The following is a 25,221-nucleotide window of genomic DNA, read 5'->3' as shown; positions in this document are numbered from 1 at the left end:
TTAATAATATCTGATTTAATATTTTGAGCCCAATTTTTGAGGGCATTAAGTTAGGTTTGAACTGGTCTTAAAAATCATCATTATATGTGAATAAATAGCTAGATATGTGCCATAATATATAAGGGATGGATAAAGAAGGAGAGAAAGAAGGAGAGATCTTGCTTATGCATTGTTCTACCTTCTTTGCTCCAATAGCTGTATTAGTAATTGGTTGGAAATCCTTTTCTGGCCCAGTGGTCAGTTTTGATCAAGAAAGCAAGATATATCTAAAATTTGCAGATGACACCAAGCAGGCAGGAATAGCCAATACTCCAGAAGATAGGCTTAAGATACAGGAGGATCTGGACAGACTCGAACACTGGGCACTATCTAACAAAATGAAATTCAATTGTGAAAAAAGTAAGGTTCTGCATTTAGGCAGGAAAAATCAAATGCACAGGTATAGTATAGGTGGTACCTTGCTCGATAGTAGTAACTGTGAGAGGGATCTCGGAGTCCTAGTGGACAATCACTTCGATATGAGCCAGCAGTGTGCTGCAGCTGCCAAAAAAGCCAACACAGTGCTAGGCTGCATTAACAGAGGAATAGAATCAAAATCACGTGAAGTACTAATACCACTTTACAATGACTTGGTAAGGCCACACCTGGAATACTGCATCCAGTTTTGGTCACCACGATGTAAAAAAGATGTCGAGACTCTAGAAAGAGTACAGAGAAGAGCAACAAAGATGATTGGGGGACTGGAGGCTAAAACATATAGGGAACGGTTGCTGGAATTGGGTATGTGTAGTTTAATGAAGAGAAGGGTGAGGGGTGACATGATAGCAGTGTTCCAATATCTCAGGGGCCGCCACAAAGAAGAGGGAGCCAAGCTATTCTCCAAAGCACCTGAAAGCAGGACAAGAAGCAATGGATGGAAACTAGTCAAGGAGAGAAGCAACGTAGAACTAAGGAGAAACTTCCTGACAGTTAGAACAACTAACCAGTGGAACAACCTGCCTCCAGAAGTGGTGAATGCTCCAACACTGGAAGTTTTTAAGAAGAGACTGGACAGCCATTTGTCTGAAATGGTATAGGGTTTCCTGCCTTAGCAGGCGGTTGGACTAGATGACCTCCATGGTCCCTTCCAACTTCTTCTTCTTCTTCTTCTTCTTCTTCTTCTTCTTCTTCTTCTTCTTCTTCTTCTTCTTCTTCTTCTTCTTCTTCTTCTTCTTCTTCTTCTTCTTCTTCTTCTTCTTATTATTATTATTATTATTATTATTATTAATGTTGTTGTTATTATTATTATTATTATTATTATTATTATTATTATTATTATTATTATTATATCATATATACTTATTCATGAAAGAGTTAGGGACCTCTTTTCCCCAACAGATTCTCTTCTGAGAATGCTTGTTAGCTGTGAAAATCAGGAAATAGAAGTCCAATGCTTTTGGTCTTCAGATGAAGACAGCACCAAGTTGGAGAAGGCTTGTCCATTGCTTCAAAGGGGTTAACAAATACAAGCCTGCATTTAACCCCATTTTTGCCATACATTTTTTAAAGCACTTTTAAGCAGATTTTGATAATCTGGTGTTTCCAGATAAGGGTTTTGTCGGGCAGTCATCTTGTTGCATTCAGGGAACGTGAATAAGAAGTTGTTTTTTAAATATTTTTCTATTTATAACCCACTCACTTTTTCTTTTGCTATTTTTTAAAACAATAACTTACTTCTGCTAGGCTAATCTGGATTTTTATCATCTGATTTGTTGCCATAGGCAGAAAGGATAAGAGGCGCCCATCGTTCCTCCTGATTATCTGTTATTTTTTCTATGCTGGGTATAAAGAAGTCACCTTGTTCCTGCTTTGCCCAGAAAACAAACAAACAAACAAAACTCCCAGAATGCAGTGCTCTTCTTTCTTTCTTATAGAATCCTTGCAGTTCCAGTCTCAGCCTAGGGAACAGCTAGCAGAGGAGAGAATGCTAGCAACTATTATGTCATGCTCTATGAAACAACAATTGTGCAGCTGCTGAAACAGAATCCAGTTTAGGGAATCTGCCTCATGTGTCATCTTCGCAGCCTTCTGGTCTATTCTTAAGCCTTCTCCCAGGCACTAAATTATTTTGAAAGCCCTAAATATCTTATGGTCAAGTTTCCAAAACACAGTCTCTTCTGTATTATGTAATATTGCCTTTCAACAATCATAGAATTTCCCAAAGAGTTTCTGATAGTAATAAAAAAAATACTGTCTTGGCAATATTGTAGATGAAAAACAAAAGCAACTGTACTCATGAAAAATGTTTTGGATACATCACACCTGTAATGAAATCCTCTCTAAACCATGCTAAACAAAATGATTTCTGGAGGAGGTAGGGCTGAGTTCCTGATTCTTGTATGTGGTCATTCTGTATCAGGGATTATTCTGCAACAGCCCTAGTCTTCCTGTGTCTTCCTGCACACTACCAACAACCCTTTTTGTCTATGGAAATATGAAGGCTATTCAACACTAAATTTTTATTTTACATTATATTTCATTTTGTTTTATTTCAGTCATAGATCAGCATACAACTAATAATATTAATAGTCACTCTAAAACAGAACTAAATGTTAATGCTGAGAAGTCTTTTTCTGCAACAGAGCATTCAAATGACCTCAACATCATATTGAATAAAGAGTTTATTTGACCTGATTCGACTGTGAAGGATTGTGATCTGTGTTGGTGTATGGTTATGTGCTTGTGTGCATTTAAACCAAAAACTGAAAGAAAATGAGAATTAAGAGTTGCCAGAGTTTGCCGTGTACTTATTCAGACTATTTGCATTGATTCGTAATTAATGTTTCAGGTATTGAAGAGTCTGTTACATCTAATCTAAAATCAATCTCATTGACTCCAGAAACCCAAAAAATATCTTTCAGGTAGAAGGAAAATCCATGCATTAAAAATATATTATGCTATACTCACATTCCTCTAGCAGAATTTGCTGCTTGAGTCATCCAGTTGTTCCTGTTAGCACAATTAATGCAATCTATGAAATTGTCCAAATATACAACATTTCAATTGCCTAATACCATACAATGCTAATTTAACTTCAGATTTTTCTGCAGATTCTCATATACATAAATGTCATAAGGGACCAATTTAGATTTTCAAGCACTGTTCGTAAAAATTAATGAAGAAAAATAGCATAAGCCTTTGCTTTTGACATCGTATTTCATCTTTTTTAGAGAAGCAATTGGCCTTGTTTGTGAAGCTGTGCCAGGAACCAAAGGAGCTTTTAAAAGAAGAAAGGTAGTAATCTTAATTACTTATTTATTACCACTATATTGTTGTCCAACCATCATGTCCTTCTCCAATTTTATCTACGAAAAATGTCCCAAAATTAACCAGTCAGCTTCTGTGGATCAGGACAGACATGAACTTGAGTCTTTTCAGTCCTAGAACATCTTCACCATCAAATGGAACTGCTGTCTTGTTTCTTTATTAATTTATATTGCTTCTACCCAAGATAATGGGATACGAATAATTGATAAGCACTAAGTATGTTTATGTTTAGCTTTTTGTACAAACATATATAAGAACTTAAGCAGGATAGGGGAAGAAGAATTAACTTTTTATTTACATTTATATTTTGAATTCTGGTGACTGCATGGATAAATTCATTCAGTTTTCTCGGCAACATCTTTGGAAGTGGCTTGCTACTGCCTTCTTCCTAAGATTGAAAGAGAGTAACCACCCGAAACTACATAGTTGGTGTAGTGTATGCAGCTAAAGCATACACAGGATGTCAGCACAGCAGGAGGCGCGGGGCTGGACAGCTCCAGGCTATAACTGCATTTGGCGGGAAAGCCTGGTTTAAACGAGCTTGACAGCCCCGGGCTATAGCCAGTCCTGGCGGGAAGCCAGGGTTTAAATCTATTGACCACCTGCACTGGCGGGAAGCCCAGGTTTGAATCCATTGGCTGGTATTCACCTGGGCAGGTATAAAGGTATGCCAGGTTACCCCTTTTCCTCAGCTCCGTTCCTGACTGCAATAAAGAATTCTGCATACCCAAGCTGCGCGTCTGTCGTTGTGTGAGACCACACGACGTTACAGTTGGGTTCTATACCTAAAGCAGGACTGGAACTTGCACCTTATAGTTCCTTGCTTGGTGTATTAACCGGAATTAACCAGAGTTAAAGATTAACCATTAGACCAAAATGGTTTTCAGTCCATATGACTACTAGATGACTGTGAAGAGACACAGAAAATTTTAAGTCTTGCCATTTAACAACCTAGCAGCTGTCTAGGAGCATCCCAAACTTGGTAGCCCTAACCTGAATATCATAAAATTACCTATCCCAAAGCTACTCTTGATCCTATTTTCTAGATTAATATTAGGTAATGCTCTAAGGAGAGTATTATTTTAATAGATCGGAGCACACAATTCTTTTTTACCAAATGCTCTGTTGCAGATGGAACCACATTAAGAAAAAGACACAAGTAGAATATCTTTCTACGTAATTTTTAGCTTTTCACAGGCATGATATTTTTGTATCAAGAAGTATTGTGTATCTGTCTTAGCACTGTGACATGATAGAGCTCCGTGCAGTTTTCTTTACATGGATAAAGTAACTCGTGGATACTTCAGTTCAAACACTGCTACAAAGTTACATCTACCTATATAATTATTTATCTGCTGTTCCTGTTCAGATTGTATTAAGCACAATGGGTTTGAGGCAATGTTAGGAACATTAAACATGTATGATATTTATGTTTTTATGTAATGATTCAAAAACATGTGTGTAAATTAGTTTGAAAGTCGTGACAGTACAGAAGATAATGTTAAAGTGAGAGCTGTATTAAAGACCTATATAGAAATAGAAAATTGTCACAGCATGTGTCACTTTCCTCTTTACAAAATGTTCTTCCATTGATCTATGTTTTGTATTAAGGTTTCATCTCTAGCATTTTAGATTTCTCCTGGCTTATTATCTTAACAAAGGTGGATTATTATATTTGTTAACATTCTTATTACTTTTTTTGACTGAACACAAATAAGTTTCTGAATAGGCACTGCATTTTTTATGATCCTAATTCAGGAGATAGATGGTCCCTGAAATAACTAGGCAATATTTATATTTATGTACATTTATATGCATTTAATGTGTATTGTGTGTGCACATATTTGTGTGATCATTAACCCACCCTCTAGCAATTAGAATCATAAAAAATGCAGTGCCTATTCAGAAACCTATTTGTCTTCAGTCAACATAAGTGTTCTTTAAAAAGTAGTTCTCGATTTATAACCATTCCTTTAATGACCATTTGAAGTTACAACAGCACTGGGGGGAAAAAGACCTATGACTGTTTTTCATACTGACAACCATTGCCGCATCCCCACATTCACATGTCTGATGCTTGGCCACTAGCTCATATTTATGACAGTTGCAGCATCCCAGGGTCATGTAACCACCTTTTGCGACCTTCTGACAAGCATAGTCAGTGGGGAAGGTAGATTCATTTAACAACCAAGTTACTAATTTAAAACTGCAGTGATTCATTTAACAACTGTGGCCAGAAAGGTTGTAAAATGGGCAAAATTCACTTAACAACCATCTCACTTAGCAACAGAAATTTTGGGCTCAGTTGTAGTTGTAAGTCAAGGACTACCTGTAAATGTTTTTTGAAAACCAATAATAAAACATCTTAAGCAGGATTTAAGATTTGCAGTCCTGCAAATTCTCACCAGCAATCCGGGTTACTGGGCACCAATCATTCGCACAGTGGTGTATCATCAGAAAAGGTTGCTATTCCAGTTTTAAAACTGTTTCTTCCATTTCTCAGTTGTACAAAATGAGATCCATTTTTCCTCTTTACTGTATTTTCTCTTTCTTTTAAACCAGCATTTAAAGCATAAGCACACTGTTGATTAAAATGTCACATTCTTGACTATTAAATTTCAGGGGTGACAATTTATTCAGTGGGATTCAGAGGGTGTCAAATGTGGATAGAGTACTGAAACACATGCATTTTGCTTTTCCAGCCACCAAGTAAAGCTCTCTCTAATATTCTGGGGAAGAGCAATCTTCAGTTTGCAGGAATGAACATCAGTCTGAATATATCCACTACCAGCTTAAATCTGATGACTCCCGACTGCAAGCAGGTTGGTATTTCATCATCCCTATTTTCTCTTTTAAAACTCTTATGGTTATTGTGAGAAAGCTATTTCTGTTCTTAATGCTCATAATTGTTAAACAAAAGTTAATATTTGAATAGTCCAATTCATTTCAGTAAAAATACAGGTACATTAACAGCTGTGTATAACTCAAGAGGCAGCTTCTTCCATTTGAACTCACCACTAATTGAGATCATTTTCCAGTTCTCACCACCCCCGCTTCGCGTACTCACTGCAGATGTAAAATGGGTAATGATCAGGGATATTTCTTTGCACAGTTATTGTTATGCTATTTTCAAGCTATATATTCAAGCTATATATATATATATATAAAGCACCTGAAAGCAGGACAAGAAGCAATGGATGGAAACTAGTCAAGGAGAGAAGCAACCTAGAACTAAGGAGAAACTTCCTGACAGTTAAAACAATTAACCAGTGGAACAACCTGCCTCCAGAGGTGGTGAATGCTACAACAATGGAGGTTTTTAAGAGACTGGACAGCCATTTGCCTGAAATGGTATAGGGTTTCCTGCCTGAGCAGGGGGTTGGACTAGATGACCTCCAAGGTACCTTCCAACTTCTTCTTCTTCTTCTTCTTCTTCTTCTTCTTCTTCTTCTTCTTCTTCTTCTTCTTCTTCTTCTTCTTCTTCTTCTTCTTCTTCTTCTTCTTCTTCTTCTTCTTCTTATTATTATTATTATTATTATTATTATTATTATTATTATTATTATTATTATTATTATTATTCACTTTGTATGTTTTTAGATTACCTGTATTAGATATTTATGGGTTTTTTAAATTTTCAGTTAGAAAAGAGAAATGTAAATGTTTTAAAGAAATGGATATGTACACCTTTTCTGGAACTTGATCTTAAAGCCATAAACACAAAAGAATTCATATTGAAATGAAAGAAGAGCATAATTTAGCTTTTTAGTACTCCTAAAACTTCAGCCAGAGTCCAGTGTTACAAATTTTACACAGCATTGTGATGCTACTTTAGTGGTTTAAAGAGAAAGGACTGGGTGTTTGTCAGTATAGAAAACAATAGGGTACAGCTATGTAAACCATGGCTAGGGATGAGACAAGAACAGTGTCATGGGGACAGGCATTACGCTGGGGTAGTGAGCTCTTTGCACTGATTCTGGAAGTATCTAATAATGAAAGGCTCTCTGTATATTAAGAGCCATACTGGAATAAAAAATGAAAATTAAAAAAAGTTGGGAAGGCAAGGCAAGGCAAGACATTGGCTTTCATTACTAAATTCCCAGTTCACATCTGAAAGTCTCTTGAAGATCTTACAGAGTTGTCATTTGAATATAATCTAAATGGAGGCATAGAGATGCATGATGTTTGTCACTGATACCCTTGTACTTCAGGTTTGGGCTTCTGATTTTACATGTTCAAGAACACAGCTGGGGAAAAAAGGATAGCTAGCATTCTGTATATCTCACACTTTATGTTTTCTTAACTCTGCAGATTATAGCAAACCATCATATGCAATCTATTTCTTTTGCATCTGGAGTAGACGTGGTAAGTCTCTTCCTTTCTACCATTTGCTATTGATGTAAGACAGGGGTGTCAAACTCAATTTCATTGAGGGCCGCATCAGCATTGCGGTTGCCCTCAGGGGGCCGGGTGAGTGTGGCCTGGGTGGGCGTGGCCTACTGGGTGGGCGTGGCTAAAGTGTGTATGGCCTACTGGGTGGGCGTGGCCAGCTCTACATCGTTCGCATCAAGGGTGCCTATGGGGGCCTGGGCAGGAGTGGGACAGATCTGAGGGTCTCTGGCAGGAGGAGGGTCTCTGAGCCAGGGCCAAGGCAGCGGGGGCCATTCCCTCACTGTTTCCAGGATGGCTTCGCGGGCCGCATGAAACCACTTCATGGGCCAGATCCGGCCCCCGGGCCTTGTGTTTCACATGTCTGATGTAAGAGGTTATTGTCTCAAATTTATTATCTTTCTTGGGAAAAATTGCTCATTGTTACACCCTCGTGGCTTAGTGGTATGGGAGAAAGGTGAAGAAAGTTTCAGTTTATTTGAAAATGCTTGTGATATGTGAACATATTTTCAGTGGGGCTTACAATATGGATGACGTTTAGTCAAGATTTACCGATAATAATTTCATAATTTGTAACAGCTTCATTTAATGGATATTGAAAAGTACAGCTCCGTTTTTAAAAATAGCATATTAAGCTTTCAGTTGATTTTCTAACCTAAATATTTGCTCAGTTGTTTTCCAGAGTAACCTATGCAAGATGTTGAGAATGCCTGCATGATTCATGTATCTGTTTTAAAATTTAATTGGATCGATGTTTGTAACGTACTTGTCACCATGGGATCCAGAACATAAGTACCAGGTTGCAAAGATTCAGATGAAAATTCAACTGACTTCTGATTCAGCACAAAAGGAAACTTTCGTATTCATGACAGATGCTTCACTTTTTCATTCTCTTTCCTCCTCCAACAGGATACAACAGACTATGTTGCATATGTAGCTAAAGATCCTGTTAATCACAGAGGTAAAGAATGTCTTATCTTTAGTCTCATCTTCCTTTTGAAAGCATATATTGTTCAGATTTTCTTCAAGTAACCACATATTTTATTTCTAATGGCTTCCTGCAGATATTTGGCTAGCAGTTTGCTTGTATTTATTTGTTTGGATATTTGTTTCCTTTATAACACATCTTGCCTTCAAAATGATGTGGGCCAAATTAATAAAATAATCAAATATTTGAGACTGACTCTCCCATGTTTTTATGTTAGAAATAAGAGTTGCAATAGCGATCACAATAGCACTTAGACTTATGCACCGCTTCACAGTGCTTTACAGCCCTCTTTAAGCAGTTTACAGAGTCAGCCTATTGCCCCCAACAATCTGAGTCCTCATTTTATTGACCTCGGTAGGATGGAAGGCTGAGTCAACCTTGAGCCAGAGAGAATCGAACTGCTGGCAGTTGGCAGAATTTGTCTGCAATATTGCATTATAACCACTATGGCACCATGGCTCTTTGCAATGGAAGAAGAATGATTATCTTAGCAGCCAGTCCAGCAGAGTGCATTGCATCTGCATGAGAGATGAACTTACTTTTATAACTTTGCTTCCTCAAATGCTTTTCATAAGAACTTTGTTGAGGATACTTAGATATGTAGCATTTGCAATGCTCCTGGATTGGCTCCATGTCCCTGTAAACCTATGCCCTCCAATAGAAAGGGCAATATTCTCAGCATTTTACAAATGAAGTGGCAGAGTTCAGGAAAGGTTGAGGTGGGCTAGTCTTCTTTTGTGTGTGAATTTTTGATCATCAGATTTTGCAGAGAAGCTGAAGAAACAGTGAACCACCTAGTTAACTGACGCAAGATAATTTTTGATGATGCTTAAGCCACTTTGGGAGCTCTTTTTGGCTAAGAAGTAGCTAGAAATGCATTATGATGATATGATCTTGAGATACCTTAAAGACTAATTAATGTATCAAACTTTATTAAAGAAATGAAACATGTTAACCACTTATATCAGGAGTAAACATCCTATAGTTCCAGTCAGATCTTCAAATTTTTGCTTTACTTTCCAGGGATAGCGTAGTGGCCAGATAAAATTTTATTTATTTATTTAAAACATTTGTCTAGCTTTTCATTTTATATCAAAGTCTGGGCTGCTCCCAATCAAGAATTAAAACAATACCAGCATGATGTCATTAACATTGCTTAGATCAGGGGTGTCAAACTGCCAGCCCACCGGCCGGATGCATCATCCAGAAGCCGTGCCCACCCCATTGCCAGCAATGGCAAAACTATGCCGATACATGACGTCGCGAGTTTGACATGTCTGGCTTAGATGATTTTTTTTTCATATTTCTAAAAGTCAGCAAATAAAATTGGAAAGCGTAATACAGATTTGTTATGGATATATATTTGAATAATGCTTTTGTTTTCTCATCACTTCCAGCATGTCATATTCTTGAATGTTGTGATGGTCTTGCCCAGGATATAATCAGTACCATAGGGCAAGCATTTGAACTTCGTTTTAAGCAATATTTGCATTGCCCCTCTAAGATTCCAGCACTTCAAGACAGGCGAGTAGTACTACCAAGATTTTTATACACATAGATTTGTTAATTTAGTGGAATACAAAAAATATTTTACTCAAGAATTTTAATACTAGATCTACCTGCAAATGTTTTAATTAGATCTACCTGCAAATGTTTTAACTAGAGTGTTTATATATGATAACTGAGTAGCATGTCAGAGGAAATTCTCTTTTGATACATTATCTTATATATTTAGCAATAGTACTTAGACTTATATACTGCTTCATAGTGCTTTCAGCCCTCTCTAAGTGTTTGTAAAAGTCAGCATATTGCCCCCAACAATCTGGGTCCTCATTTTACTAACCTCGGAAGGATGGAAGGCTGAGTCAACCTTGAGCTGGTCAGGATCGAACTCCTGGCACTTGGCAGTTAGCCTGTAATCCTGCATTCTATCCACTGTGCCATCACGTCTCTCTATATTATATATTTGTTATACTGTACATAATATAATATGATATTATTTTGATTATTTTTCTGCATCTAAGAGACTGAAGGGGCAATAAAGTTTATTAGGATGCCTTTTAATGGGACAAATAAGTTCATAAGATAGGAGACAGAGCAAATGTCTTTATGTGGAAGATCTTAGACAGCTGAATTGCCCTGCTTTTCTATTGAGAATTAGACAGGGCAAAGTGGAATTTGTATATCATTGGGTTCTGATTAGGTGTTTTCATAAATTGAATAAATTATATTGTTATTATTACCTTTGAATAACTGTTATTAAATTATCAAAGTAGATGTAGAAGTTGGGCTGAATAGTCTAGGAGCAGGAGCAACCTTCAGTAAAAGTGAAGAAGTTCTTTATTTATTTGTATTCCATTTAAAGGATTGAGGACTCAAATTGTACCATAGTATTGCTTTCAGTCCCAATGCATCAAATCCTGATTCCAATAAAGAATATCCCATCTGTAACATACTATTGAAGATAGAAATTGGCATCCTTCTCACACTTCATATTTGTCCTTTGGAGGATGACATGAACTCAGAGAAAATTAGGATCCAATCTGGGTCGGTCACCGGGACCAGAGATTTTTTTCTTCTGAGCTTTTGGACTTGTACTGCAACTCATCTTCAGGGAGAAGATGGGCTCCATCTTCAGGGCTTCTGCTATAGAGAAGCTTCCTGAAGATGGGTTCCAGTACGAGTCTGAAATCTCAGAAGACAAATCCTCTGTCCTGGCACACGTATATTCACCTTCGTTCATCACAGAAACATAGTACCCCAATAAAATATTCCTAATTGCTTAATAATTAAAAGAAAGACTTCTACAGTAAACATGTGCCCACATTATTTCAAACTTTACAATCCACAGATACTCTGTGATATAAAAAAACCCTTAATTGTTAACAAACCATTCCCATATTAAAATATTGTTTCCTTATGATAACAAATGAAGATAAATCAAGAAGCAATTAACAGAGACTCTCTCTGCAGGATGCAAAGTCTGGATGAACTGTGGATGGAAGAAGACAATGAAGTGGCAGAACATCCCTACTACAACAATTTCCCAAACAAAACGCATCCCACTGGGGGCCTAGTGGACGAAAGAGTCAAGGTCAAAATCCCCCCTATTTCAGATCCTGCTCAGGTAAGCAAAGCAGTCCCTATGAAGGTGACTTAATGGATTAATAATAATAATAATAATAATTTAATTTCTATACCGCCCTTCTCCCGAAGGACTCAAGGCGGTGAACAGGGCAATACACAATAAAAATCGAATACAAAAATTAAAAAGTCATTAAACATCATGCCCATAAAATCAATACATATTAAAGTTAAAACTAGTTTTAAAAACCCAACCCCATCCCATCAGACCAGGCCAGCTTGTTCGAAAAAGAATGTTTTGAGATCGCGCCGGAAGGAGCGAAGGTCGGGGGCCATCCGGAACTCAACCGGTAAGCGGTTCCAAAGGTCTGGCGCGCCCACAGAGAACGCTCTCCCCCTGGGGGTCACCAATCGGCATTCTTTGATCGGCGGCACCCTGAGGAGGCCCTCTCTGTGGGAGTGCACTGGATGGAGGGAAGTTGACGCCGGCTGCAGGTGTTGCCGTAGGTAATCCGGACCCATGCCATGAAGGGCTTTGTAAGTCATAACTAACACCTTGAACCTCACCCGGAGAGCAACCGGTAGCCAATGCAGCTCGCGGAGCAAAGGTGTAACATGGGAGTATCAGGAAACTCCCAAGACAACTCGCGCGGCTGCATTCTGCACCAGTTGGAGTCTCCGGGTGGACCTCAAGGGCAGCCCCATGTAGAGAGCATTACAGTAGTCTAGACGAGAGGTCACGAGCGCATGAGTGACTGTGCGCAGGGCATCCCGGTCTAGATAGGGCGGCAACTGGCGCACCAGGCAAACCTGGGCAAAGGCCCCCCTAGTCACAGCTCCAATATGCTCTTCCAAAGAGAGCTGTGAGTCTAGAAGGACCCCCAAGTTGCGGGCCCTATCTACGGGGGGTAATAGCTCACCCCCCATGGCCAATGATGGAAGATGGATTGAAAATAGCTGGCTAAAAGAAGTAAAGGACAGAGAGGAACTTTGCTGATGCCTCTCCAGCCAGTCCATGTATCTACGTGATCCAAAGATTTGATATCATAACAGAAGATGAAGTTCTTGCCCCTCTTCATTTTATCTATGTCAAGTATGATATATACAATATCTATCTGCACGTATATAATTGTGTAAGTCCTTCCTTGCCATATTTTTATTTGATCCATGAAAGCTGATCATTGTCCTCATTGCTTTCTTGTAACTTTTTTTTTAATCCTGCCCAGTTCTGCAGCATCTTTTCAAAATGGTAATCGTATGCAGAAGAACAGCCCCATCATAAATCTCTATTTCAATATTGCCACTGCTTTTGCTCACGGGAACAAGTTCTTCACTAGAGTTCCCATTTACATCTAAGGCTGAGCTTTGTTTTTCCTACAGTAAATCCCATTACTAATTGGGCAGATATTAATGAATGTAGTATCTTCATTTAATATGCAATAGGTAGCACAAAGACAGCATTTAGAGGGAGAATGGTATGTTATATTGTTTCCATAAGTGAGCCATATATCAAAAAGAGATGTTGGTGTAGTTAATTCAAGAATAATAACATGACTTGATAACATCTCTTTCCTACTTGGTCATGTTTGAAATTAACGGTTGTTTTTCTCCAATGTACATTAACTGAGTTTCTAAATGTTCTGGTATCTTGCATGTAATAATAGAATGAAGGAAATATTTAATATTTATTTAATATTTAATGTTTACAAGATTGTGAAAGAAAAGTACTACTCAGGTAACTTTTGTTCTTTACACTCTCCTAATTTAACTAAGATAGCCTTCCTTCCTTCCTTCCTTCCTTCCTTCCTTCCTTCCTTCCTTCCTTCCTTCCTTCCTTCCTTCCTTCCTTCCTTCCTTCCTTCCTCCCTCCCTCCCTCCCTCCCTCCCTCCCTCCCTCTTTCTTTCTTTCTTTCTTTCTTTCTTTCTTTCTTTCTTTCTTTCTTTCTTTCATTCTTTCTTTCTAAGAGAGTGATTCAACTGGAGGAGTTCCTTTTATAGATGTAATATACCAACTTTGTCATTTAGAATTACAGGGGTTAATAAAACAGGAAAAGAATACAGTTTTCCAGAAGGTCATCATTACTCTCATCCTCCTATGCAAACTCATTCATGCTCAGGCATAGTGTCATACATGATGAATAAACGAAGACTGGGTTTGGGTAGAATTGCACCTGGACCAATCATAAAAAACCCCTACTGATAATGCATTACAGTTTTTAAAAGTAATGTTTGCATGAAGTATATTTTTACTACCACCTTAGTCTGCACCAGCATTGGGAAAAGAGCAAACATACTACCAGAGCCAGCACATTAGAAACCTATGTGGTGAAGACCGGCAACAGGCACCCAGCAGGCAAGGTAAGTTACACTCTTGTATTTTATAAGTATGTACCAGTGTAATATATGTGAGAATCCAAGCAATGTAGGCTTTTATAATTGACAGATTAGAGAATATTGTGTTAGAAGAGCTTTCTATTTTTATCCTGGTTAAATTTTGTTTTCACACTATGGTTCTTTAGCTATCAAACATATCTAGCAGAGTTCTTCTCTGTTGTAAAAATCCCCCTGTAAGTTTACTTGAAGTCGGTTTTATTTAGCAAAGAATAATTCCAAAATTAATTAAAAACTTCCTGCTGCTTGTCTCTGTCACTTTTATTGTATTCTTCTAAAAGTAGTAGAGGTATTTCAGATGAATTGCTATTAATTGACTTCACATTATTTATAATAATTACATTTAGCTGTACTTGGAAAGGTCAAGAATTATTAACATTTTCCCATTTTTTCTTATCTATTTGCATGTTTTTGTGTCCAGATAATGCTATTTTACTATATGAAAATGAGAAAAACAAGGTTACAAAATTAATATTGAAACAAATAAACATTTTTAAAACTGCACATGCCTGATTGTTCATAGGATAGGAATAAATAATATTGGAATGGTGCAGTGGTCAACAGTGGTGCAGAATGAATTCTACATAATGGACAAAGAGTGACAATTGAATATGTAGAATTGAAGCAAAATGACCCATTGAAATCAAGATATCTTGGTTTTCACAGGGTCTTTGGACATTTACAGTATGCCAGAAGGAAAATCCAATGCTGATCCATCAAAGGAGATGCCAATGTATGTGAATACACGACATATAAATATGGAAACTCTACATGCTCTTCAGACGGAGGCTGAACATTTGTTTACTGAAAAAATAGAAAGCACCAAAGACAGCAGACCAGGAAAAGATCTTTTTGACATGAGTAAATTAATCTTACAATCTTTTAAAAATCTAATTTGAAGTAGATTATCTTTTTTTTTGCTTTTTAGAATTTATTAAGTTGTCAACAATTTTATAACCACCATTATATTGGTTGAAAAGTGCAATCCTGGGAAGAGATTAAAATGGACACATATTGGCTAATAAATTATAGCATGATTCAACTTCCCCAACAATTGCTAAAATTAGCTAATTTCAAACCAAATTTTCACATTCCTCCAGTTTTTTTTAGGGAGGGGGGACTATTTTTGACTATCTGTGCTTTTGAAAAGCAAATGAGAGCTGAGCAGGAAGGCTGCCATTTCTTATGCAAGGAGGAAAGGGTGGACTAATTGAATTTCCAATCATTTGCTGCTGTGAGCAGTGATAATCTTCATTTTAGGACACAAAAATAATCAGTGAGCAATTTCCATTGATGTTCTAATTTAATTTAATATTCCAATTTCAATTGAACCTGGTCACAGAGAAAGCAGAAGAACTACTGTGAAACAATGCCTCCATTCCCAAGCCTGTAGCCAATCCAAAAGAATACCATGTTCAGTACTGCTGAGAGATCAAGAACCATGTTCCTCCATCCTGACTCTGTCACAGGTCATCAGTAAGCACGACCAATGCTAACTGCATGCTGAAGCCTGACTCTTAACAAGCTAGAATGATAAACCCTTCCCTTGAGAGTCTTCTGGATTTAAAGCCTAACCTTCCTCTCTAAAAAAAGAAAGGTTGGAGTCTGGACAGAAATTGTCCAGCAAGCCCTTTTTTCCTTCCTTCCTTCCTTCCTTCCTTCCTTCCTTCCTTCCTTCCTTCCTTCCTTCCTTCCTTCCTTCCTTCCTTCCTTCCTTCCTTCTCCCTCTCCTGGATGATTAAATTGCCTTGGGGAATGACGTGCTGGAAAATGGATAGAGATATGCGACTGGTTCTCTTAAATCTCTTCAAGGCTTTGAATACCAAAAATCATGAGATCCTTTTGGACTGCAGGTTGAGATTGGACCTTAGTTCTTATCCTTCCTGTTAGGCAGGGTCCAGAAAGTGGTGCTTGAAAACATTTAGGAATTTCTTGCTTTTTAAAATTTATGTACTGTGCTAAGGTAGTAGACTTGCTTTTATTACATATCACTCCATTGCTCTGCAGTTTCTCTTTTGCCCAAGTTTTAATCTGAAAAGTCCTTTAATCACTTTATAACTAAATTAGTACAAAAACATTCCATGCTATTTGTTAAATAGCGGGTTCTTTGGCGCAGGAAAGAAGGCGCGTAGCTGAGTACAAGGTAACTCATAGTTTATTTTGTACAGAAACTGTACTGGGGAAATGGCTGCAACTAGCCGCAATATATAGTCTAGCCCAGGGGTCAGCAACCTGAAACAGTGAAAGAGCCACTCGGAACTGGTTCCCTCACAAAAGGAAAAACTGGGAGCAGCAAAAAATGTGTGCACATGCGCGTACATGCGCACATGTGCAGAACAGGGTTTGACTGAAGAGAGGAGCCAAGGCGAGATATGCACCTACCCTACATATTTGAATTGATTGGTTGAACTTTTTTAATCCCACTTTTTTTTTTTGGACTGCACATGGCAGAGGACTGGGAGCCGCAGGAGACAGCTGAAAGAGCCGCATGTGGCTCCGGAGCCGCGGGCTGCAGACCTGTGGTCTAGCCCCTAGGCAGCAGCCAATAGGTTTGAATCAACCATTGCCGCCTGGAGATAGCCAATTGCAGCACAGGACACTTGTAGTCTGGGTTGCTGGAGAGCTGTTAGCTGCTCCAGCAACCCACGCGGTATTCCTCAAGAGCCCAGTACATAACACCCCTCCCCTCTTAGAACAGATCATAATAACACCAATTAGTCTCAACAATTGTCAAGACTCATTATCCAAACGCACTAAAATAAAAGTGATAATAATAATAAAAGTAAAAAAAATGTAGGTTACAATGTTATTAAACAACGTCTCAATGAATAGGCTTCAAAAATGTCACTTAGACAGTTACATCATAGCACTAGTTTCTGTAGTGTAGTGGCAACAGGAATTACAACAATACATTGCTCTTTATTTTACAACATAATCTGCAAGAAATGAAGGAGGCTTGTGTGCCCTAGAGGAACGTCTCGGAGTTCCCATCACTTTGTGGTCTACCAGCTTACCCAGTGGGCTGGGTAAAATTGTGTCCCTTTGTGCTCCTGAGTCAAGGGGATTCGATGCACTCTGGCTGGCCTCACCAGGTTGGCCCAGCCCAGAGTCAGACTGTTCGGCAGAGTGGGCACAGCGGTTGCTGAAGTTCGTTTGGCTTGCTCCTTCAGGGGATCCATGTTGCATTCCAGGACTCCCCAGTTCTCCTTCCAGTTCCACCTCAGTTAAGAAGGAAAAGTCCTGATAGTCCATGTGAGGATTGACTTGGTCGCAAGTTTGAGGACCTTGGGAGGGATGTATGATGCAGTCCTCACTTAGTGGCCATTCTGGAAACCGTTTCCTGAGCTGATCAATGTGTCGTCTGACAACTCGCCCTCCCTCCAACCCTACTTCATAAGATAGGGGACCGGATGCCTTGGTAATTTGACCAGGAACCCACAGATTCCCATGACCATAGTTCCTGGCTCAAACCCAATTGCCCATGTGCAGCCCCCTTGGGGGTTTTGGTTGAGAGGCTTCTGCTGCGACTCTATCTGGATGCAACCTGTCCAGTTTAGTGATCAAATGCCTCCCCCAACGTAGTTCTGCAGGACTTTTGCCTGTAGCAGTGCAGGGCGTAGAATGCTGGCAGAGTAAAAAATCTGCCAATCTGTGATGCCAGTCACCTGTGACAATGCGCTTGAGTGCTTCCTTCGTTGTCCTCACCATGCGTTCAGCTTGACCATTAGAAGATGGATGAAAAGGCGCAGACGTTGCATATCTGATGAGATTAGCTCTAAGGAAGGCCTGAAATTCAGCAGCAGTGAATTGGGCCCCATTGTCTGAAACTAAGACATCTGGTAGCCCATGTGTGGCAAAAAGTTTTCTCAGCACTTGGATGATCCTAGCAGTAGTTATGTTAGGAACTGGAATTATTTCCAGCCATTTGGAGTGGCTATCCACTACTATAAGGAAGAGCTGTCCCTGAAAAGGCCTAGCGTAGTCTATGTGAACCCGGGACCAGGGAGTGTGCATTTCCTCCCACCTGTGAACTGGAGCCTGTGGCATTTCAGGCCTAGATTGCTGTCATGTATAACAATCATGGACTTGAGCCTCGATGTTCTTATCAAGGCCAGGCCACCAGAGGTTGTTGTTGTTGTTGTTGTTAGCTGCGAAGTCGTGTCCGACCCATTGCGACCCTATGGACAACATTCCTCCAAGCATTCCTGTCCTCTACCATCTTTTGGAGTCCATTTAAGCTCATGCCTACTGCTTCAGTGACTCCAGCCAGCCACCTCATTCTCTGTCATCCCCTTCTTCTCTTGCCCTCAACCTTTCCCAGCATTAGGCTCTTCTCCAGTGAGTCCTTCCTTCTCATTAGGTAGCCAAAGTATTTGAGTTTCAATTTCAGGATCTGGCCTTCTAAAGAGCAGTCAGGGTTGATCTCTAGGACTGACCAGTTTGATCGCCTTGCAGTCCAAGGAACTCGCAGGAGTCTTCTCCAGCACCATAGTTCAAAGGCCTCAATTCTTTGGCGCTCAGCCTTTCTTATGGTCCAACTTTCACTGCCATTCATTGCAACTGGGAAGACCATAGCCTTGACTATACGCACTTTTGTTGACAGGGTGATGTCTCTGCTTTTTAGTGTGCTGTCTAGATTTGCCATTGCTTTCCTCCCAAGGAGCAAGCGTCTTTTAATTTCTTGGCTACAGTCCCCATCAGCAGTGATCTTGAAACCCAGGAAAATAAAATCTGTCACTACCTCCATTTTTTCCCCATCTATTTGCCAGGAATTGAGAGGGCTGGATGCCATGATCTTGGTTTTCTTAATGTTTAGTTTCAACCCAAGTTTTGCACTCTCCTTCTTCACCCGCAACAAGAGGCTCTTTAGTTCTTCTTCACTTTCTGCCATTAGAGTGGTATCATCTGCATATCTTAGGTTGTTGATATTTCTCCTGGCAATCTTAATTCCAACTATTGATTCATCTAGCCCTGCCTTTCTCATGATGTGCTCTGCATATAAGTTAAATAGGCAGGGCAACAGTATATAGCCTTGCCGGACTCCTTTCCCAATTTTGAACCAATCAGTGGTTCTGTGTCCAGTTCTCACTGTTGCTTCTTGGCCCACATATAGGTTTCTCAAGAGACAAATAAGATGGTCTGGTACGCCGATCTCTTTAAGAACTTGCTACAGTTTGTTATGATCCACACAATCAAAGGCTTTAGCATAGTCAATGAAGCAGAAGTAGATGTTTTTCTGGAACTCTCTAGCTTTCTCCATGATCCAGCGTATGTTGGCAATTTGATCTCTAGTTCCTCTGCCTCTTCGAAATCCTGCCTGTACTTCTGGTAGTTCTCGATCCACATACTGCTGGAGTCTAGCTTGTAGGATTTTAAGCATAACTTTACTAGCATGAGAAATGAGTGCAATGGTGCGATAGTTTGAACATTCTTTGGCACTGCCTTTCTTTGGAATTGGAATAAACCTGATCTTTTCCAATCCTGTGGCCACTGCTGAGTTTTCCAAATTTGCTGGCAAATTGAGTGTAGCACTTTTATTGCATCGTCTTTTAAGATTTTGATTAGCTCAGCTGGAATACTGTCACCTCCACTAGCTTTGTTATTGCTCAGCTTTTCTAAGGCCTACTTCACTTCACATTTTAGGATATCTGGCTCGAGGTCAGTCACCACCTCATTGTGATTATCAGGGACATTAAGCTCATTCTTGTATGGTTCTTCTGTGTAATTTTGCCACCTCTTCTTAATATCTTCTACCTCTGTTAGGTCCCTGCCATTTTGGTCCTTTATCATGCCTATTTTTACATTAAACGTTCCCTTCATCTCTCCAATTTTCTTGAAAAGATCTCTGGTCCTCCCTATTCTATTGTTTTCTTCTATTTCTTTGCAATGTTCATTTAAGAAGGCATTGGCACAGGAAAGAAGACGCATAGCTGAGTACAAGGTAACTCATAGTTTATTTCATGCAAAAACTGTACTGGGGAAATGGCTGCAACTAGCTGCAATATATAGTCTAGCCCCTAGGCGGCAGCCAATAGGTTTGAATCAACCATTGCCGCCTGGAGATAGCCAATTGCAGCACAGGACACTTGTAGTCTGGGTTGCTGGAGAGCCGTTAGCTGCTCCAGCAACCCACGTGGTATTCCTCAAGAGCCCAGAACATAACACTATTCATAAAAAATTATACTGAAATGTATTTAGTTTTGGGGGGAAAAATTAAATATAATTTGTTTTCTACCCAAATGAATTACAACTAGTCCTCGACTTACAGCCATTCATTTAGTGACCATTCAAAGTTACAATGACATAAAAAATGACTTCTGACAGTTTTTCACACTTACGACCATTGCAGCCTCCCCATGGCAACTGGCTCATATTTATGATGTTTGTCGTGTCCTGGGGGTCATGTGATCCTCTTTTGTGATCTTCTACACAAGCAAAGTCGACGGGGAAGCCAGATTTGCTTAACAACTATGTTACTAACATAGTCGTAAAACTGGACAAAACTCATTGAACAACTGTCTTGCTTAGCAACAGAAATTTTCGGCTCAGTTGCAGTCATAAGTCAAGGACCACCTGTAATTAAAATAGTTCAGAGGTTGTTGACATATAGGAGAACAACCCAGTTCAGATTAAGCTAGTTTAAGACCACCCCCTAGCCCCTGGTCTCAGTGGAAGAGAACAGTAGTTGCAATTTATCCAGATATCTTTCCTGAGTACAGTATAGAGAAAAATTAAGGAATTTGGATGGCATAAAATGATTACTGGGCTAACTTCTCTCTTTTATTTCCTCTCTTTCCCAGGCCCTTTTGAAGATGCTCTCAAGAATCAAATGCCTGGGCCTGTTTTGAACAAGGCTACCTCATTTGAATGTACCAGTCCTCTCGTTTCCAGAACAACTGAAGCAGCTGTAGCTGAAGAACTGAGCACTCAGCCCTGGTATCAAGGAGGAATGACCAGGAAAGAAGCAGAAGAGCTCTTAAAGAAAAGTGGAGACTTTCTGGTTAGGAAAAGTACCTCCAATCCAGGATCCTATGTACTCACTGGATTACAGAATGGACAAGCCAAGCATCTTCTGTTGGTAGATCCTGAAGGAGTTGTAAGTATTTGATCCTAAGGACAGTGGAGACCCCTTTTTATTTTAGGTTGTAGAGACACAGCCTTCTGCCCTATCCAATTTCATCGTTAAAGCAGACCGATTCAGACTTACTTGCTAGTGGTGCACTAGGATATTCAGAGCAATAGAGAATCTTATCTTAGGGACCAGCCAGGGCAATTCTGAAGAGATGCTTCAGCTGGGAGGAAACCCACTGAAGAGAAGTCCTTCTTTTTGAGGGATGCCACCCCAGAAGCCTTGTCAGGATTCGGTGTGTGTGCAAATCAGCCCTGATTTAGTTCGGATTGAAAAGCTGAGATTCAATAGTTGCATGGCTTGATTCAGTTTTGCATTTTGAAATTCATAGGCAATACGATTCAGTTCAGCTGGATATGAGTCAATAAAAGCTTCAACCAAAAGCATCAAAATATCTGCAAGTGCCTCATGAGGGTGGACGAATGGGATTACAATTCAATGGGGGAGAGATCATTAAGGGAGAGTGACGCTGCAGAGGTTCAGCTTAATAACCTCAAGGATTTCATTGCAATAAAGTTTTGAGACATTACCCCTGCACTTCATTTCAGGTAAGACAGAAAGACAAGGACAAGGTAGTGTAGAACTACTGCAATTTTAAAATAAAACCTTTTTTTAAAAAAGAAAAAGAAAAACAACAACAACAACCACAGTACTTTACTTGGCTGGCAGGGCTTGCTGGCATGGTTGATTGGCAAGGGAATCCTCCTCTGGGAAGGATATGAAATAACCAAGATATTAAAAACTGCAAAAGTCCATTTTGCATCCGATTATCTCTTTTCTCTTTATATCTTTTCTGAATCATAAGAAATCATTCTATCATAATCTGCCTTGGTGAGATGCAGCCTTAAATATTTTGTCCAGTTCTGGCCTACAAGCTTTAAGATGGATTGAGCTTGGAGAAGGGAACAATTAAGCCCTATGATGATAGTTTGTAGTCATTAGCCATGCTTAGCTTTGAGAACAGCTAAGGTTATGTTACACACTTCAAATACTTGAGAAGATGTTACAAAGAATAAGGTCATTCTCTCTTGCTCCACGTTTTGGATATAAAGTTTGGACTCCTTCCCTGAGTTTAGGCTTGAATCTGATGACCCAGATGCCATTTTTTGGCTGCTAAAAGTATTCCTGCGCAAAGCAACCTGCATGGTTCTTGGCTGAAGGTTTGCCTTCTTCTCATCCCCATCTCCACTGCAAGCCTCAGGTTTAGCTGAAGACACTGTTCACTGTCTGAAGAGGATTGCTTGGAGGGCACTGGATGATGGAATTTCCTATTCCAGTAATATCCTTCTTCTTATATATAGACAAAGCCATGACCTCTCTCTCTCCACCACAATCAACAGCAGTGACAGAACAACAGGAGAAGTTTCTAGGACAGACATGTCAAACACAAGGCCCGGGGCCCGGATCCGGCCCGTGAAGTGGTCCACAAAGCCATCCTGGAAACAGTGAGGGAACGGCCCCCACTGCCTTGGCGCTGGCCCAGAGACCCTCCTCCTGACAGAGACCCTCAGATCTGTCCCACTCCTGCCCAGGCCCCCATAGGCACACTTGATGTGAACGATTTAGAGCTGGCCACGCCCACCAAGTAGGCCACACCTACTCTAGCCACACCCACCCTGGCCATACCCACCCGGCCCCTTGAGGGCAACCGCAATGCTGATGCGGCCCTCAATGAAATTGAGTTTGACACCCCTGTTCTAGGAGAAGAGTGAAACAGGAATGGCAAAGCACAGACACTGAGAATAGCAGATTATGTCATTTTCTCCCGTCTGAAGGCAAAGTTTGTGAAGAGATTCCCCAGTCTGTGTCGGAGAACTCAGCATAAAGTCGAGCCACTTGCTCCACTAAAGCTTTATTCGTATGTGGAAGAAGAGTTTCAGCCCTGTTTAAGCCCTCGTCAAGGCCAGAACCTCTCCAAAGCAACCTGGGAGGAAATAAACTGATGCAATGCTTTGGATTAGTTTGGCAATTCAGGTGTCAAATGGCATGACTTTGACATACGCATCAAATTCATTTCAAGTGATCAGCATAACTAGCTAGATTGTACATGGAATCATTTTCTTCTGAAAGAGAAATAAATCTGCTGGTTCTTACTGTGGAATCAGTTTTATTTACAAATAAGTCTCTATTTCAAGAATGCCCTAGCAGATCTACTTCGGGTTCCCAGCCAATTTCTTTGAAAACTGAGTACTGAACCACATTCCCTGGAAGCCAACTCTGACATGGCTTGGATCATCAACCCTAATTTAGGTGGGAATTGCTTTTCCATCAGGAAAGAGAAAGGGGAAAAAATTATTTCCTGATAAGTTTTTTTAAAATATTATTTGAAGTAGAATGGATAATTCTGTATCATCCCTAGCACCCACAAAAGGATGCAAAAACCTTTTTATGGGCCCTAAATTCCACTACTACTTTATAGGCTGGTCTCTGGTTCTTGATGAAGAACCAAGAAGTAATAGATGTAACTTTCATGTTTGAACAGCAGGGGACAGTCCAAGATTATTCTCACAACATCAACAAGGCAGTATTAGGTTGAAGTTGCAAAGCAGGGAGACGCTTCATAGAGAGAGGAGACATACCACATTTCAGAAGTATGACTTTGATTTTTCTGCTCAAAAAAGTTGCCAGTCTGTTAAAGACTACAGTTCCTACGCTTGGATCTAAGCTTTTAAACGATATCCCAGTGCTTGAATTTAACTTTTGTCTCCCTATTCACGATGTGATCCATGTATTTACTCATTATTTACATCAGTAACTTGGACATTAAAAATCTGCAAAGGAATCTACAAATGATGAAAAGTAGTCTTTTTCACAACTTTAAGATAATGTTCACATAGACTCAAGCATGGTAGTTAAAGAAATAAGCAGAGACCAAAGAAATAGGTTCATTTTGAAGTTGATCCCTCACTGATTTCATTGATTTTCTCCCAGTCTGACCTTCCAAACCTTATAATTTTTCCAGACTGCCATACCTATCAAATTCATACAACTGGATTGTCACATCTGGCTTTGGCCTTAAGTTAAGCATCAAAACTGCCTTCTCTGGCAAATGATATGACTGCATGTCCTTTTTTATTTTCAGATTCGTACAAAGGATCGTACCTTTGACAGCATTAGTCACCTGATCAAGCATCATCTTGAGCACAATTTGCCCATTGTCTCTTCTGGAACTGAACTCTGCCTCCAACAGCCTGCTGAAAAAAAACAGTGACTGGCTCTGTGGCTGGTGAGATAGATGTGCAACAAGCCAGAATCAGAAATAAAGTGTAGTTGTAGGTCCATAGAAAAAGAACATCACCTCTTGAGGTTTTCTGTAGACTGAAGAAATACCATTCCTGCAGGGTATTAGAATAATATGTTCCTAGGATTTTGGAATAGGGAAGCATTTTAAAAAATACTGCTTAGGAGGATTTTCAGAAAAGTGTCTTTACTCAAAGTGTTCTCATTCCTTAACAGGAACACTGCTTGTGTACATACACACATGTCCCATTCTGTGTAGACATGGTAGATAGTTATATTTTTGAAGTCAATCTGCTGAAGATAACAACCATTTTTCTACTCTTCCGTGCAGTTTTAACAGAAGAAAAGATCTGAGTTGTGTATGATTGTGAAGTTAGAATATAAGTATCACAAGTCTTGTTTCCTTTAGAAAATTAAAGCTAAAAAAGGGTAAGAATACAAATGTAATATAATAAGCACAACAGTAGAAATCAAACAGAAAAAAATGCAATGAGTGAGCATCAGATAAAGGAAAATGACTGTGAGATAGTATTCCAACAGGAAATGTTATCCCGAATTAACTTTTTAACACATTCTTGTTTCTCAAGTAAATGATCATTTCCCCACACTTCAGATGTCTCATTTCGGTTTGTATATAACACTACTCCAGATTGTTTGCGATTTGTTTTGACTTTGACTTGATGTGATCTGTGTATGA

The 25,221-nt window shown here is 39.5% G+C and overlaps 1 protein-coding gene across 1 annotated transcript in view; it reads left to right on the top strand.

Annotated features, from left to right (window-relative positions):
* SHC3 (SHC adaptor protein 3) overlaps positions 1-24,495 on the top strand; it is a gene marked incomplete at both ends in the record, with an annotated part of 42,938 nt that extends 18,443 nt beyond the window's left edge. The window contains 10 exons of the mRNA XM_083353795.1: positions 3,210-3,273; positions 6,009-6,128; positions 7,615-7,668; positions 8,602-8,653; positions 10,078-10,204; positions 11,654-11,807; positions 14,026-14,122; positions 14,822-15,016; positions 20,956-21,251; positions 24,367-24,495. Of these exons, the coding sequence (XP_083209921.1) occupies positions 3,210-3,273; positions 6,009-6,128; positions 7,615-7,668; positions 8,602-8,653; positions 10,078-10,204; positions 11,654-11,807; positions 14,026-14,122; positions 14,822-15,016; positions 20,956-21,251; positions 24,367-24,495 (1,288 nt within the window). The remainder of the gene's footprint in view (positions 1-3,209; positions 3,274-6,008; positions 6,129-7,614; positions 7,669-8,601; positions 8,654-10,077; positions 10,205-11,653; positions 11,808-14,025; positions 14,123-14,821; positions 15,017-20,955; positions 21,252-24,366) is intronic.
* Between the last annotated feature and the right edge of the window lie 726 nt (positions 24,496-25,221).

The sequence above is a fragment of the Vipera ursinii genome, assembly GCF_947247035.1.
Source record: "Vipera ursinii genome assembly, chromosome: 2".
Lineage (NCBI taxonomy): Eukaryota > Metazoa > Chordata > Lepidosauria > Squamata > Viperidae > Vipera > Vipera ursinii.
This window is presented reverse-complemented; position numbering and strand designations above follow the sequence as displayed.